This window comes from Falco punctatus, assembly GCF_963210335.1.
Source record: "Falco punctatus genome assembly, chromosome: 7".
In the NCBI taxonomy this organism is placed as follows: domain Eukaryota; kingdom Metazoa; phylum Chordata; class Aves; order Falconiformes; family Falconidae; genus Falco; species Falco punctatus.
This window is the reverse complement of record NC_137587.1, coordinates 22,044,008-22,056,872: the sequence shown is the minus strand read 5'-3', so window position 1 is coordinate 22,056,872 and position 12,865 is coordinate 22,044,008. Positions and strand designations below refer to the sequence as shown.

Genomic DNA, 12,865 nt, shown 5'->3' with positions numbered 1-12,865 from the left:
AACCTTCTCCTTGTATTAATTCCCCAAGTGTAACTGCACAATGGTTGTATACTGAGACACAGTGCTTTCAACAACATACAAGGCAACACTAACAAAAGCATGTGGAAGCGTAAGTTGAACTCGTTCTTCTGGACTATTCACCTGGATTCTGTAAATAACGTCATCCTTTTTGGCTTGCATTTGATTTGCAGGGCTTGCATTACCACCTGACTGAGTTTCAGTCGCATTACTCCCTCCTTCTGTCCCTAGAAAGCCCACAAGGGCATGCTGTTTACAGGCTGGGATGCTTTGGCTGGAGCTGCTAGAAGAGGGCAGTCCATGCTGCGCGCTGACCCCAGTCTGGCCAGTAGGTTCCATTTGGTTCACCATAGATAGGCGGGATTGGATGGATGATGGGAGGTTACGAAGGGATATCTGACTGGTGGAAGAGCGCCGACAAGGCACAAAGCCTGTTGTGGATGTGCGGAGAGATGAATGACGACTGCCGTAGCAATAAGATGAATGGCTAGCTACTGAGGCACGGGCAGGGGAATGTCTGACAAGGCTTGACTGCACAGAGTGAGAGCTGTGACTCGTGCCTAAAAGTAAAAGATACAGAATCAGGAGAGTTCGATAAAGCCTCCCACACACATTAAATTGCCGACACGCAACTCTTGTTTATCTCTTGGATACAAAACTGTTAAGTCTAGTCAACAACATCTGAAACAGCTGTATTGCATAAGATCATAAGCAGAGCATTCAAAGACATTCCATTCATCTTATCTAGGAATTTCATATTTTGTTCAATCCACAATCCATGCAAGACAAGTAGCTTGAAAAATGCTGCAGCCTTGCTCTTCCCACATTAACAACTTGTCTCTTAATATTAACACTTCAGTTTCCCATACAGGCATTAAAGCAGGTAGAGATGTCCATGTTCCAAAATGCTAAATATTCTTTCTTAATATACTTGACTGCATGTTCAAAGATTGAATCAGAAAGTTTCTTAGAACAAAAGCTGTTTTTAAACAAGTTCAGAAAAACTTAATAGAAAAACTCTTAAAGTGGAAAACAGGAATTAGTTTATGAGCACTTGTGTCATTGCTTTTCCTGTACTAAGTACTTGCAGATACCTCTCCACAGCTGATAAACCTAATTATGTTGTGTAAAAAAAGTTCATTCAACTACATACAATTTTATACTCTTTGTGAGTAAAGGCAGTGTTTGGAAAGCTTTTTCTCAGCTTTACTGTTTATCACCTCCTAAGTACAGATCACTGAGGACTCTTGGATAGGATTCAGCCAAAGTACTACGGAAATAGAGAAGCTATTCCACTGTGTAAGTCTGAAATATCAAGACATTCACAAAAAATGACAAGTTTATCATTTGCAGACAATATGACAGAAACAAGAAGATCCAATCTTGAGAGATGCATTATAAAAAGTTATTTAACCTATTTTGCCAGCACAACTATAACCTTATTGCTCAAATCTCTGGGAACCTTGCATTGCATAAAACAGCACTGTAGTTCAAGACAAATACAGTAGTTAACACTACATAATCAAGTCACTTTTGTTTGCTTTTCCTTTTAACTTAGGCCTGATCCAAAGTGCCTATAGGATTATACTTGTACAAAATTGTTGCTTTGTTGTATTTTAACTTTACCCAGAGTGGAGGGATGAGTTGGTGGATGAGCTGCAGGAAGAGCTGTCGGATGAGCTGCAACAGGAGGATGCTGTACTGCTCCAGGTCCCTGCCCTGTAGTTGCATTCCCTCCTCCTTGCGACACGCTGCTCTGCGACTCATTGATAGTTGCATTGTTACTTGTGCAAGAAGCTCCACCTCCAACATCTGAATCTTCAATATTTCCACCACTATTGCAGCCAGCTCCGCAGCCTTTCCTTAGTCTGATAACAAAATGCAATTGACACATGAAGTCAGGATTCTAAGAAATGCCTTATGATGACAGCAAAAGGCTTTACTCAGCCCATTCCACAGCATTCCCTAAAATCAGATAAAACTTGACTTTATTTTATCAGAATATGCTCTGCAAACATAAATGCTGTTTTTTAAGAGATTGCACTTTTCTTCATGACACCTATTCAAGTAACATTTATGGTAAGTCAAATGCTCATATAAAACAGTTTTTGAAAAATTATGCCACCTAAGTACAATTAAAATGATAAAATTCTAAATATAAAATGCTGGTAGAACATCCTGGTTATTTTGCAACAATTTAGTAAATTCTATACTCAACACACCAGTCAAGTGTATTCTTATGCTGCAGAATCTTTATCTATACAGATGACCAGCAAAAGGATGTTTGCTGGGGTTTTTCTGTTTGTTCAGTTTTGGTTTTTTTCATGTATTTTCTTGTTACCTTCAGTAATGTATTCACAGTTGTTTGAAGCACCTATTGCAATTATTTGAATCACATATTCTTGTGTGAATTTTGAATATTCAGACAGTAGGTTTGCCAATATTTTCCAGTGTATTTAACTACATACAGGCTTTTCATCACATTCTTTGCATTAATAAGCTTCAGATAGATACAAAACCCAGAACATTACTCCTCCCTTCAACTCCGATTTTTTATTATTTTTTCCTTCTGTCACACTCAAATACACTGAGTATTCCTTTCTAATTTTATTTGCCCTCGAAATCCAGAATCCGGAAACATATACAGCTTGGATCCAAATACTGTTCTGTGTCACACCTTCGCCCTTCTTTCCACTTTCACTTCCTCTCCATGTGCTGGACAAGCAGATGACAACAGAAGACCAACACCACAGACTACAGTAAGCATGACATATTCTGGGGTGAAGCAGCACTTTCTGCTTTGATGTGCTGTAGATGTCCAAGTGTAAACATAACCATCAGAACAGCTACAGGACTGTTTCAACTACAGCACCAGCTCCTGGAACTGGCAAGAACTGGGATGCACTTTTTGAAATACCACATACAGCTGCCACTACTGCTTTTGGGGCCACAGTCATAAGGGGCCAGATGTGCAGCAAAAGTTCTTGTGGCCTATAAAATACAGCACAGCAAGAGTTTGTACTGGGTGACCAAGGGGTCATGTGGAAGAGGGAGGATTGTATTATTATTACTCCAGTTACTTGTTCAGAATTTCGTGAGTGTTTATAAATACCCTGTATGTCAGAGCTAGAACAGCTAAAACCTGCGTTATGCTCTGTATGAGCATACCTTAACAACATTAATATCGGCACTTGCATGCTAAATATTTGCCAGACAGAATTGCAACCAAATAATCCTGATTCTGTGAAGATGGTATTATAGACTGCAAAAAGTGATGGTACTGAAAAAAATTACAAAAGTTGCCTTGTCTTTCATTATCAGACAAGACGTAAGAACTAAAGTCATAGTTCTTGCACCTAGACTTTGTTCTGGTTTTTCTGAGCTCTCATTTACATAGGTTTTAGTGTATTACTTATATGCCTTGAAGATTAATCCTGTACCAAAGCAGTTGCCATATGCTACAGATGCACCTGAAATAACAATATATGAGCCGTGACTTTCATGTGACTGAATACTATAAATTATGCTGTGTTGGGTATGTATGAGACTAGTTAACGGAATCTGAGGGCATGAACGCACACTAATGAGAACTCATTTCCTCAGCTCACCTGTGCCATGTAGACACTATGAAGTTTCTGATGTTTCCTAAGCTTATAGCTCCCCCAAGAATCTCCTTCAGCTGTTCATGACTATCTGAGTAGGAAGTAGTCAAAGGTGAGACGTAGATTGGGTATCCAATTGGCTGGTCACAAGAGGAGTTGATCATGTTCCTCAGAGCTTGCTTTGCATTTTGGATACTTCCTCTTTCTGGATTACGATTACGCAGAAAGACAAGCTCTTGCTGTTGTCCTGCCCACAGGCCACGCACACACTCCTTATTCACCTGCAAAGGCCAAGTAGAAAGGCTGCGTCAAACAATGCGTGTGTGATGACTGCTTTGCTATACCTGGGCCTTCACAAGTGTATGTAATAATTGCACTGCAGAACTGCAAGCATTCGTAGTCACTTCTAAAGGCTGAACTTATGGACACAGGCTGCAACCGTGAGAATAAAGCAAGTCTAAGAATGGAATGAGGAGTAAAGTATTTTAAGTCAGGAACCGATGGTCTGATTAAATACTTCCACTATATGAGAAGCAGCAGCCCCAGCAATAACAGATCAGTAACAAAAAAACAGTGATTTGGGTTGAAGTAGCAGTTTGGTATAGTTATTAAAATAAACCACAACACACTATCACATTGTGGAATGTGCACAAAGCTTACCTTAATGACCCTGAAACTGAGATACCGCTTATTCAGCATAATGATTTTATATTCATTGGTGCCATCATCCATCACGTGACGCAGAGCAAGGAGGGAGGGAGAATTGGAAAGAACTGCACTCCGCCAAGCAGGGTCCCCTTCATGTGCTATAACTAGATTTTCTTCATGGGTTGTTATGGCTTCGTAAAGGACAGAAGGATCATCATATTCATCCGGAGAAGTGAAGTGATCCTGTGTCCAAGAACACATGGTTCAGTAAGATATGATTAACATTTCTGATTTTCACACACAGTTACGCCTAACATTTCACACTTCAAACTCCTGAAAGGCTCAGCACATTATGCAAAAATTAGACATAAAAAATACTAGATACAGACTAAAGAATACTGTTAAAGATGACCTCTTTTCAAACAGAATAGTTCTGTTTGCTTGTGTTTGATGCTTCTTTTAACCTAAACAAAACAATTGGAAAGACCTGCTTATTATTGATTCAAGTAAACTTCTGGTTGAGTATTACACTAGACTTGTATTTATACTGCCTGCAGAAGCATCTTAGTTTTAGCTTCTTTGCTTATTCACAAGTCTCCAACTGTAGAAAGCACTTAAGTAAAGCACTGATTATTCACTGAGACTGCATCACATAACAAAGCGATAAGAAGAAAGCCAGTAAGGTTTATCTGTATTTCCTATTAAAAAGGTCACATTAATACTCGATAACAGACTATTTCAGCATCAGTTAACTATCACACAGCTTACATTACTACCAGTCAAACACAAAATTTGCAAGTTCAATTCAGTATAAGGTCACACTACTTCCTGATTAAAAAAGGGATAGTGGTTAATAGCTAGATTTCCAATGCTGGCTGAAGCCTGGATATGCTACTGCACTGCAAGTGAATACAAATCACCTTTTATAGATTAATATAATCGCATTCAGATTTTTTCTATTGTTAGAGATATTTGTATTTTTCTCATTTTTCATTCTCTGACTTAATTCAAGCCCATTCTGCACAGTATACCCAAATATACTGAGAACACTTGAGAACTGCTGAAGTGGTACTTCTACTGGTTTCAACAATCATTTTGTAATTATTCTACTTCACTAAATGTACTCCTAACATACACATTCTGCTAAATCCAGGGAGTTTGTGTTACACAAAAGAGCTGATTCAGTCACTGCTACCTTTGGGGGACTTCTAGATTCTGTAATGAAGGCAAAAAAAGAAACTATTATTAAAAAAGTACAACTAAGATCTGCCTACTTAATATGATTTTCAAGCAATCTGTTTTTCTAGAGTTCCAACACTTTCCCCCCCTTCACAGAGTGCTTATCACTCAGCACATGCTTTTTCGTACTTGCTGAACTTAGTTAATAGACACACCAGTCAGAATTTGAGATTGCTCATCTTTACCCTCAAGTTCACTATGAAGACCAATCCCAATTTTAGCTTCTAGAAAATCAACCTTCTCATTCTCACGTGAAACCTTACTGATGGGATCAATGAGCAACACCAAAGTGTCTGTCATTACAATACTTCAAAGCTAAAACAACAAGAAAAACCGCTCCCATTGGAGAAGAGAGCTGTACAGCTTCAAATGGCATGATAACCTTTTAAGCCAATTACAAACATGTGAGGAGGGGAAAGGGAGGGAAAATATTAAGAGAGGCTGTTCATAAGGGAATTACCTCTAGATGGGTATGCAACAGGGTTCTCTGATCTACAATTGATGTAACTGTCAAGCTCTGAGCATAAACTGCATTCCCTTCTCCTCTACATAACTTTCCATGCAAGTTACAAGAAAATAAAGGATAATACAGGCTATTCCCTCATTTTCAGCTGTCCACATCAATCACGTGCCGTTTTGTTCTCTTCCTTTTTCTTTCTCCGAGGCACTTATTTTTAAATAACAAATGCACAGAAATAAGGGGGACTGGACACATCTTCCTGTGTAATCTCGCACCTGATGTAGTTTAAGTGACATCCGTATTCCAGGAACCACTACTTTCCTCAGCAACTCCATGTCAGCAAAGATCCATTCATCTCTAATTGAAGATATACGGAAGTCACCCTTAAATAGGGCATGCAGGCCATACAGGAAGGATTCCAGATTACTGTTGATGGGAGAAAGGGGGGGGGAGAGGAGGAAAACAGCCCAAATATTAACAGAAATACAAACATATCCACAATTATCATCATTGACAAGCAGAAAATACGAAGTTGTAGAGAAAGTAACATAATTCTTCTCTATAAAGATAGCTTACAAGATAATACAGGGAGAAAAGAACATACGAGTAAGGACATGTGTGTCAGCAAAGCCTGGACACTAGATGTCTATGTGCCCTGAACAGGTAACGAAGAAACCATACGTGCAGCAGACTATTTACACAGACTAAATTAACCAGGAGCATTGTGAGGAATGCCTGACTATATTCTGAAGTTTTTTTTAAAGAGAAAATGTTTCAGGCAATGTAACAGCACAACGGACCAGTTAAGGAAGGTACGTAGCTTCAGTTGTGCATTCAGTTCAGTTGTACGGAATAAAAAACTTGACAACTTCCTCATGCTTAAAAGGCATTGTTTCTTTTACTAAGTTAAGGTAAGAGTGAAAAATCAGATATGCTCTGATCACTCTTGCAACTGCACATCTGGCAAGACCTTAAGGGGGCAATTAGCTGGTACTCTAGAAGAATTAGTCAGTTTCCCTGAAAGCCAAGTAGGACAGGTTTTACAGTCAGCACCCAGATGACCGATAGCTTCCACATCAAATTAAGCTTCTTTTTATTTATTTTTTTAAAAACCATCACCTTGTGATCTCCTGAAAAAAAACAATATTTTACATTGGCTTTCTGAAGTAAGTTGAGACTGTCAGCCTGCAAGAAAGAAGTTGCCATATGATGACAGAGTTGAGCTGAAGGAGATCTGTACGCAACTGCTTGCCACAGACTCCGTTAGACTGTGAAACCCATCACAACGGTCTGGCCTAACTTCCATCAAGACGTGTGTGTTCTTCATTTTAAGAATCTGTCCTCTTCTTCCCCCTATTTCCATATAGGACACATACTTGGAGCAGGAGATGAAGCTTACTTTTAGAACTAAACCAGTTCTTGGGTTTTTTCATCAGTTATAACTGGTCCTTACTCACACCAGAATTCTCACCTTGCATTAGTTCAATAAAACAAAATGCTCAGAATGAAATTCTCCCTCATTTCCTGTTGTTTGGTTACATTTCCCTAGCTGTTATAATGAAGACAAGTTACATAGCATATCTACATTTAAGGAAAGATGACATTAAATATCTGTTTCTTTTATGAAGAGGCACTCATCTAACACCTAACCTAGGAACCCAGAGAGATTTTGAGGAAGGGAAGCTCATCACAACATCTCATTACCTAGACATATGATGTGAAGCTGTTCCCAACGCTCTCCGCCCCAGAACACACAGTCCGTAACACAATGTCACCAGGGGTGACTCTTTACTTGAATCCAGTGGCTTGTAATAACAAACAAACAAAAAAATAATAGTCAGGTGAATGGAGCAAAGAAATTGCCACAGAAATCCCATTCTGCCAGAAGGAGTAACAAGACCCAAACATACAAAAGTACATAGACTCAAGCATGTGTATGTATGTACCACACCAGTTACTTTTTCTCAGACTTTCCATAGGAATTATTTTTAAAAGTTTTGCAAGTACATAGAATACTTGTAGAGGCAGACACATGCATACTATACTTGAAGTAAGACAAACTGTAAGCTAAACAGATGTATGTGATGTTCCTCATCCATACTGTGTATCTTTCATTCAAACTGTTAATTAGCAAAATTATGAGGTTAAAACAGAAATATTTTCAGCAAATAAAGTGGATTCTCACTTCCTGGTTACGAGTATGTAATTCTCAGTTAACTGAAAACTTCCCTGGACTATAGCTTTATTCGGGGGTGGGGGGAGGAAATCACCCTCTGCTCACAGCCAGTAGTAGCTGTACAGGATATACAATGCCCTAGATAACAGCATAATTCATTTAAGTGATTAAACCCAATTCTCAATATCTACACAAAATATTTCACAAGATTGTGACTTTGAGGGAAACAATTTTCTTTGGCTGTGTGTCACTTCACTGCAAAATACTTTACATCTTACTCCTGTTAAAATGGTCTTTTAATTAATCTATTGCCTCCAAATTGGAATTTGTTTTTAATGAAGTTTCTGAGACTTAAGAATTTGGTTTCAATTACATTTGTCTCTCTAATAGACACATACAGGGCTTTTTTGTACACAGTAAGTCAAGGCTTTCCTCTACAAACATACTAATGTTTCTATGTAAAAAGGTAGGCGGCCTTGGAGAAGGGATAAATGTTTAAATATAGGATGATCTTTTTCCAAGCCAACAATTCCAGTGGTCCAAAGGAAGAGAGTAGTATGACCACTAAGAAAGAAGTAGTCGAGGCTTAAAAGCTGACAACAGGTATTTGGTTTTGGGGGGGATTTGTTTTGGGTTTTTTTTGATTAAGTTAGGGCTGATTTGTAAGCCCTGGCATCTAAGCACAAAACTTCAATTCTATAAACACACCCTTCTGTATGTAGATACGTATCTGACTAAGATTCTACTGATTCATTTAGGCCAGTAAATGAACATTGATTACTAAACAGGTTAGATCATACACTACTTACAGAATTTGTTTAAATTCACATCTCAGGAGCAGAAGATCAAAAGCAGTAACTACAAAATCATATTTCAATTACAAATCTATTTTAGAAATCAGTATTAAACCAGCCTGTAAGGCAAACCAACAGGGAGAAAAAAAAATGAGGCCATCCTAGAGTGGTAAACTGCTTTCCTCACATGTCCTCCTTACCTTTTCTCTGCGAGAACAGCAATATTCTATCCAGTTCAAATAGATCATACAGAAACTCTCTCTCGAGATCCCTGCTAGACGGTGGTCATAATCCTCATCGATATTGGGGTTAAATGTTGGGTCTACATCAACATAATTGCGGTCTGTGCACAACCGCAGTCCTTCCTGCATCGTCTCATTTGCCAACCATTCCTCTAGCTTGGGGGATGTTGTGACATAATAGATGATTCCCTGAAACAGCGGTAGTTAAAGGTATGAGTCAGAATTGCAACAAGTCAGCAGTCTCACTTGTTTGTATTCATTTGCATTATTTTCCTGGTAATGAAGGAAACTGATATACAGTACCATTTATTTAGCTCACAGATGCAAAACATTTGCACAGAACACATACGTGGGTTTGTATACATGCACATTTTTCAAAAACTGTCAAGATTTCTGAAGTATGTACTGCAGGAATAAGGAAAAGAAAAAAGGATAATAAGACAGAGCTCACTAATTTTTCAAAGCCCGAACAAATACATAGAAGTTTTTATCTAGTTAACATGGAGGCTTAGATATTGAGTTTCTAAAGAATTAAAATGCTAGATAAAAGACAAGACAGTTTAACACCCCTGTGTTCGGGGGAGCACAACAACTTGCACATCTGTGTGACTAAGTATCTTGAAAGTATTTCAACCTAGAAATTTTCAGCTGTCTAAAAGAGGGTTATGAAACTTACGAAGCTTATGAGAGATCCCAATTATGAAACTGATGTATCTGAAGGGTTCCAAGGCCTAGAGTCCTCTTACAACTACAGAGGAGGGTTTGAAGGCTTTTTTCTTTATTATTTTATTTAAAAACAAAGATAGGTTTGGACAGCTTTTAAAAGACTGAAGCAGCTTGGCTTTCTCCAAGAGAAACACAGTTTATTTAACTTTTCATTTACAACACAGCTATTGCATCTGGGTAAAAGCTTCCAAACTTCTACTCCAGCTTCAGCAGGAAGGTGTCCTCTCTCTGTTCTCAACTACAGGGTCATTGTCCTGCTCATGCACCAGAGTATCAAGTAGCCATCAGTACAGCAAACTACCCTTCGTTGACAAGGGTGTTCATACATCTATAGTATATACCACATTCTATGATCCTTGCATGAAAGACATTAGAAGTTCAAGGCATTAAGCAGTTCCCAGATGTAATCCAGCCTACCTCCCCCCAGGGACTGTACTGATCTGAATCATACCTTTACATAGTAAGTGGTGAGAATTTTACGGAGATCAAAGACTTGAAGCATGGAAGCCGCACTGTTGTCAGTGATGCTGTAACCCTCCAGAACATACTTTGTCACAAGCACTTCCCAAGCCAGCCAACGCTGCCCAAAGGCAGCATTAAAGGAAAGCATGTGAGGAAGGTGGCCTGGTTCACAGCAACAAAAACCTTCATCTTCCTCTACACCTTCAGTGATGGCCTCTACTTCTCGTTGCTGGCAATAAGTTCCTTAGTAGAAAACAGAGGAAAGAGTTGGACGCTTTTTACAATTGCTTTAACGTTATCTTGTGTTTAAGTGTTTAGAACCCAACCCATCTCCAACTACATTTCTGTAACACCAAGTGAACTATCTGCCAATGAACACAAAAGATTTGGATAACTTAATTCAGCGGTCCTCAAACTACGGCCCGCGGGCCAGATACAGCCCCCCAGTGTCCTCAATCCGGCCCCCGGTATTTACAGAACCCCCCTGCCGGGGGTTGGGGGGGAACCAAGCAGCCGCAGATGGCTGCCTGCCACTGCATCCGCGCGCCAGCCCCCTGGCTTAATTTATCACTGTAGATCACGTTTTAGTTACATGTCTCTTAAGACTCAATTATGGTAGCCATGTTGCACTAAAATGGGAAGAAAGACTTGGCATGAACCCTGCTAGAGCAAGCTAGTTTTCCTCACAAGTGACAGGGGCATAAAGAGGCCCTACGGCCCATTTTCAAAGCAATTTTCAGGATGGAACTGAAAAACACCTTAAAAGTTTCTAAAGCAGAAGTCCACTTTTTAGTAGAGACAGTTAAGGAAGTATAACATACTCACCTCTGAATTCAAGCCCTCTCAGCTGGAAGGTGACCAAGCCATTTCCTATCTCTATAAGGTGTACTAGTGCATTGAGGTAGTCAGAGGCTAGGATGAAGCAGTCCCCAGTACTATAGTTTCCCCACCGACCCAAAAGCAAGTCACCACACAGGCTGTGCTGAAGGGAACGGGTTAAATGTTCATAGAAGATTGAATTCAGGTTGTTATCATCTGAACCTGCAGAAGATTGGATTTGGATTATTATCTGAACCCACAGAAAATCATCAAGCTTGAATGTCAATTATTTCACATTAAATCCTACAATTTTTTTTAACAGCAACATTGTTTCAAGGTCATTCTCCATGCCCCACAACCTCTTTTTTTTTTTAAAGGGACAACTACTCCAAATGAGTGGTAAGTGACATTTAGTATTTTTGACCAATTTTCCCTTCTTAGTCACTCCATTTTCCAAAATATTCCCTCAGTTCCACTCACACATCTCCAATGAATGTATTCCACGTAATGACGCACAAAAGCAAATGAGCACAGAAGCATCTCAGTAATGACTGTTGTACTGATCTCACCACCATGACATTGAGACACCTTCAAAGAGCATTTGGCTTTTTTCAATTACTTAAGAGTGAAAAGCAAAACAGCTTAATGCATACTTTAATGCAGGCACACACAAAGGTAAGGGGGAAAACAAAAAAGCTTATAGGAGAGACTAAAGAATAAAGCAGGAGATTATGGAGGAGAAAACACTAGACAGAACAACAGGAAGGCCGGAGAAGATCAGAGGGCAAACTGATCATAAATCCTACAAAAATCCTGTGAAAGCCATTTACATCTGAAAAAGAAAGCACTATCCAAACTCTTCCCTTCCAAAAAAAGAAACCATTAAAATCAGACTAAGGAAAGCTACCTGGATTTCGATCCAGCTGCGAAGCCAGTCTTGTATTTGAGTGATCCACACGCTTTGTGCTGAAAATAAAATAAAGCATACTTCATACAATGTTTTACTGTAAGAAAATTGAAGGAACTACTAACAGAATAAACATTGTAAAAAAAAATAATCACAGTGAAATAGTTTCATAAAGTTACTTTAAATTTATTTTATATGCAAATGTGCTGTTCTTCTCATACATAAAAGTATTTCCTGTCTGTAACAGCACTATAATCCAATATCTAATAAAGTTTGTCCATAGAATGACCTTTAACTTTAGATATAAGCATATACATTTTTGATAGATACCATAAAACTTTGTCACAAGTAAACTTAAAACCAATTACATCAGCACAGCTAACATTCCAGTAGACTTTACTGAAAGGGCAATTTTCAGAAAATTATTATTTCATTGGCTGAAGTTACAACTTTAACTCTTTAATGTAAGATTTGGAACATTGTATTTAAACTGTCCAAGTGTTAGAAGGAAAAAACAGCAATAAAGTAGTGAAATGAAAAATTAATTCTCCAGAAATACCAGAACTATCTGTGCTGTTTATCTAACATTTTAATGGTCTGATACTCCATCAGCAACAGCAGACTTCAAAGAAATAAATGACAGAAAGGTATAATCCAACATGAAAAATCTTTTACTACCGATTCCACCCTGATAAAAAAAGATTTACTTTAAATATTTTTATATTGAGGTTAACCAGTTTTAACTGTGACAGGATATGGAGCAATAATGAAC

The 12,865-nt window shown here is 38.6% G+C and overlaps 1 protein-coding gene across 10 annotated transcripts in view; it reads right to left on the bottom strand.

Moving 5' to 3' along the window:
- Positions 1 to 12,865, bottom strand: part of PCNX1 (pecanex 1) — a 93,009-nt gene that overhangs the window by 9,938 nt on the left and 70,206 nt on the right. For all 10 annotated transcript variants that reach the window (XM_080397574.1, XM_080397577.1, XM_080397579.1 and 7 more), the window contains 10 exons: positions 12,094 to 12,152; positions 11,193 to 11,408; positions 10,357 to 10,610; positions 9,138 to 9,368; positions 7,672 to 7,772; positions 6,243 to 6,393; positions 4,281 to 4,511; positions 3,627 to 3,901; positions 1,645 to 1,886; positions 142 to 578 (listed from right to left, as the gene is read on the bottom strand). In XM_080397574.1, coding sequence (XP_080253700.1) covers positions 142 to 578; positions 1,645 to 1,886; positions 3,627 to 3,901; positions 4,281 to 4,511; positions 6,243 to 6,393; positions 7,672 to 7,772; positions 9,138 to 9,368; positions 10,357 to 10,610; positions 11,193 to 11,408; positions 12,094 to 12,152 — 2,197 coding nt within the window. The remainder of the gene's footprint in view (positions 1 to 141; positions 579 to 1,644; positions 1,887 to 3,626; positions 3,902 to 4,280; positions 4,512 to 6,242; positions 6,394 to 7,671; positions 7,773 to 9,137; positions 9,369 to 10,356; positions 10,611 to 11,192; positions 11,409 to 12,093; positions 12,153 to 12,865) is intronic.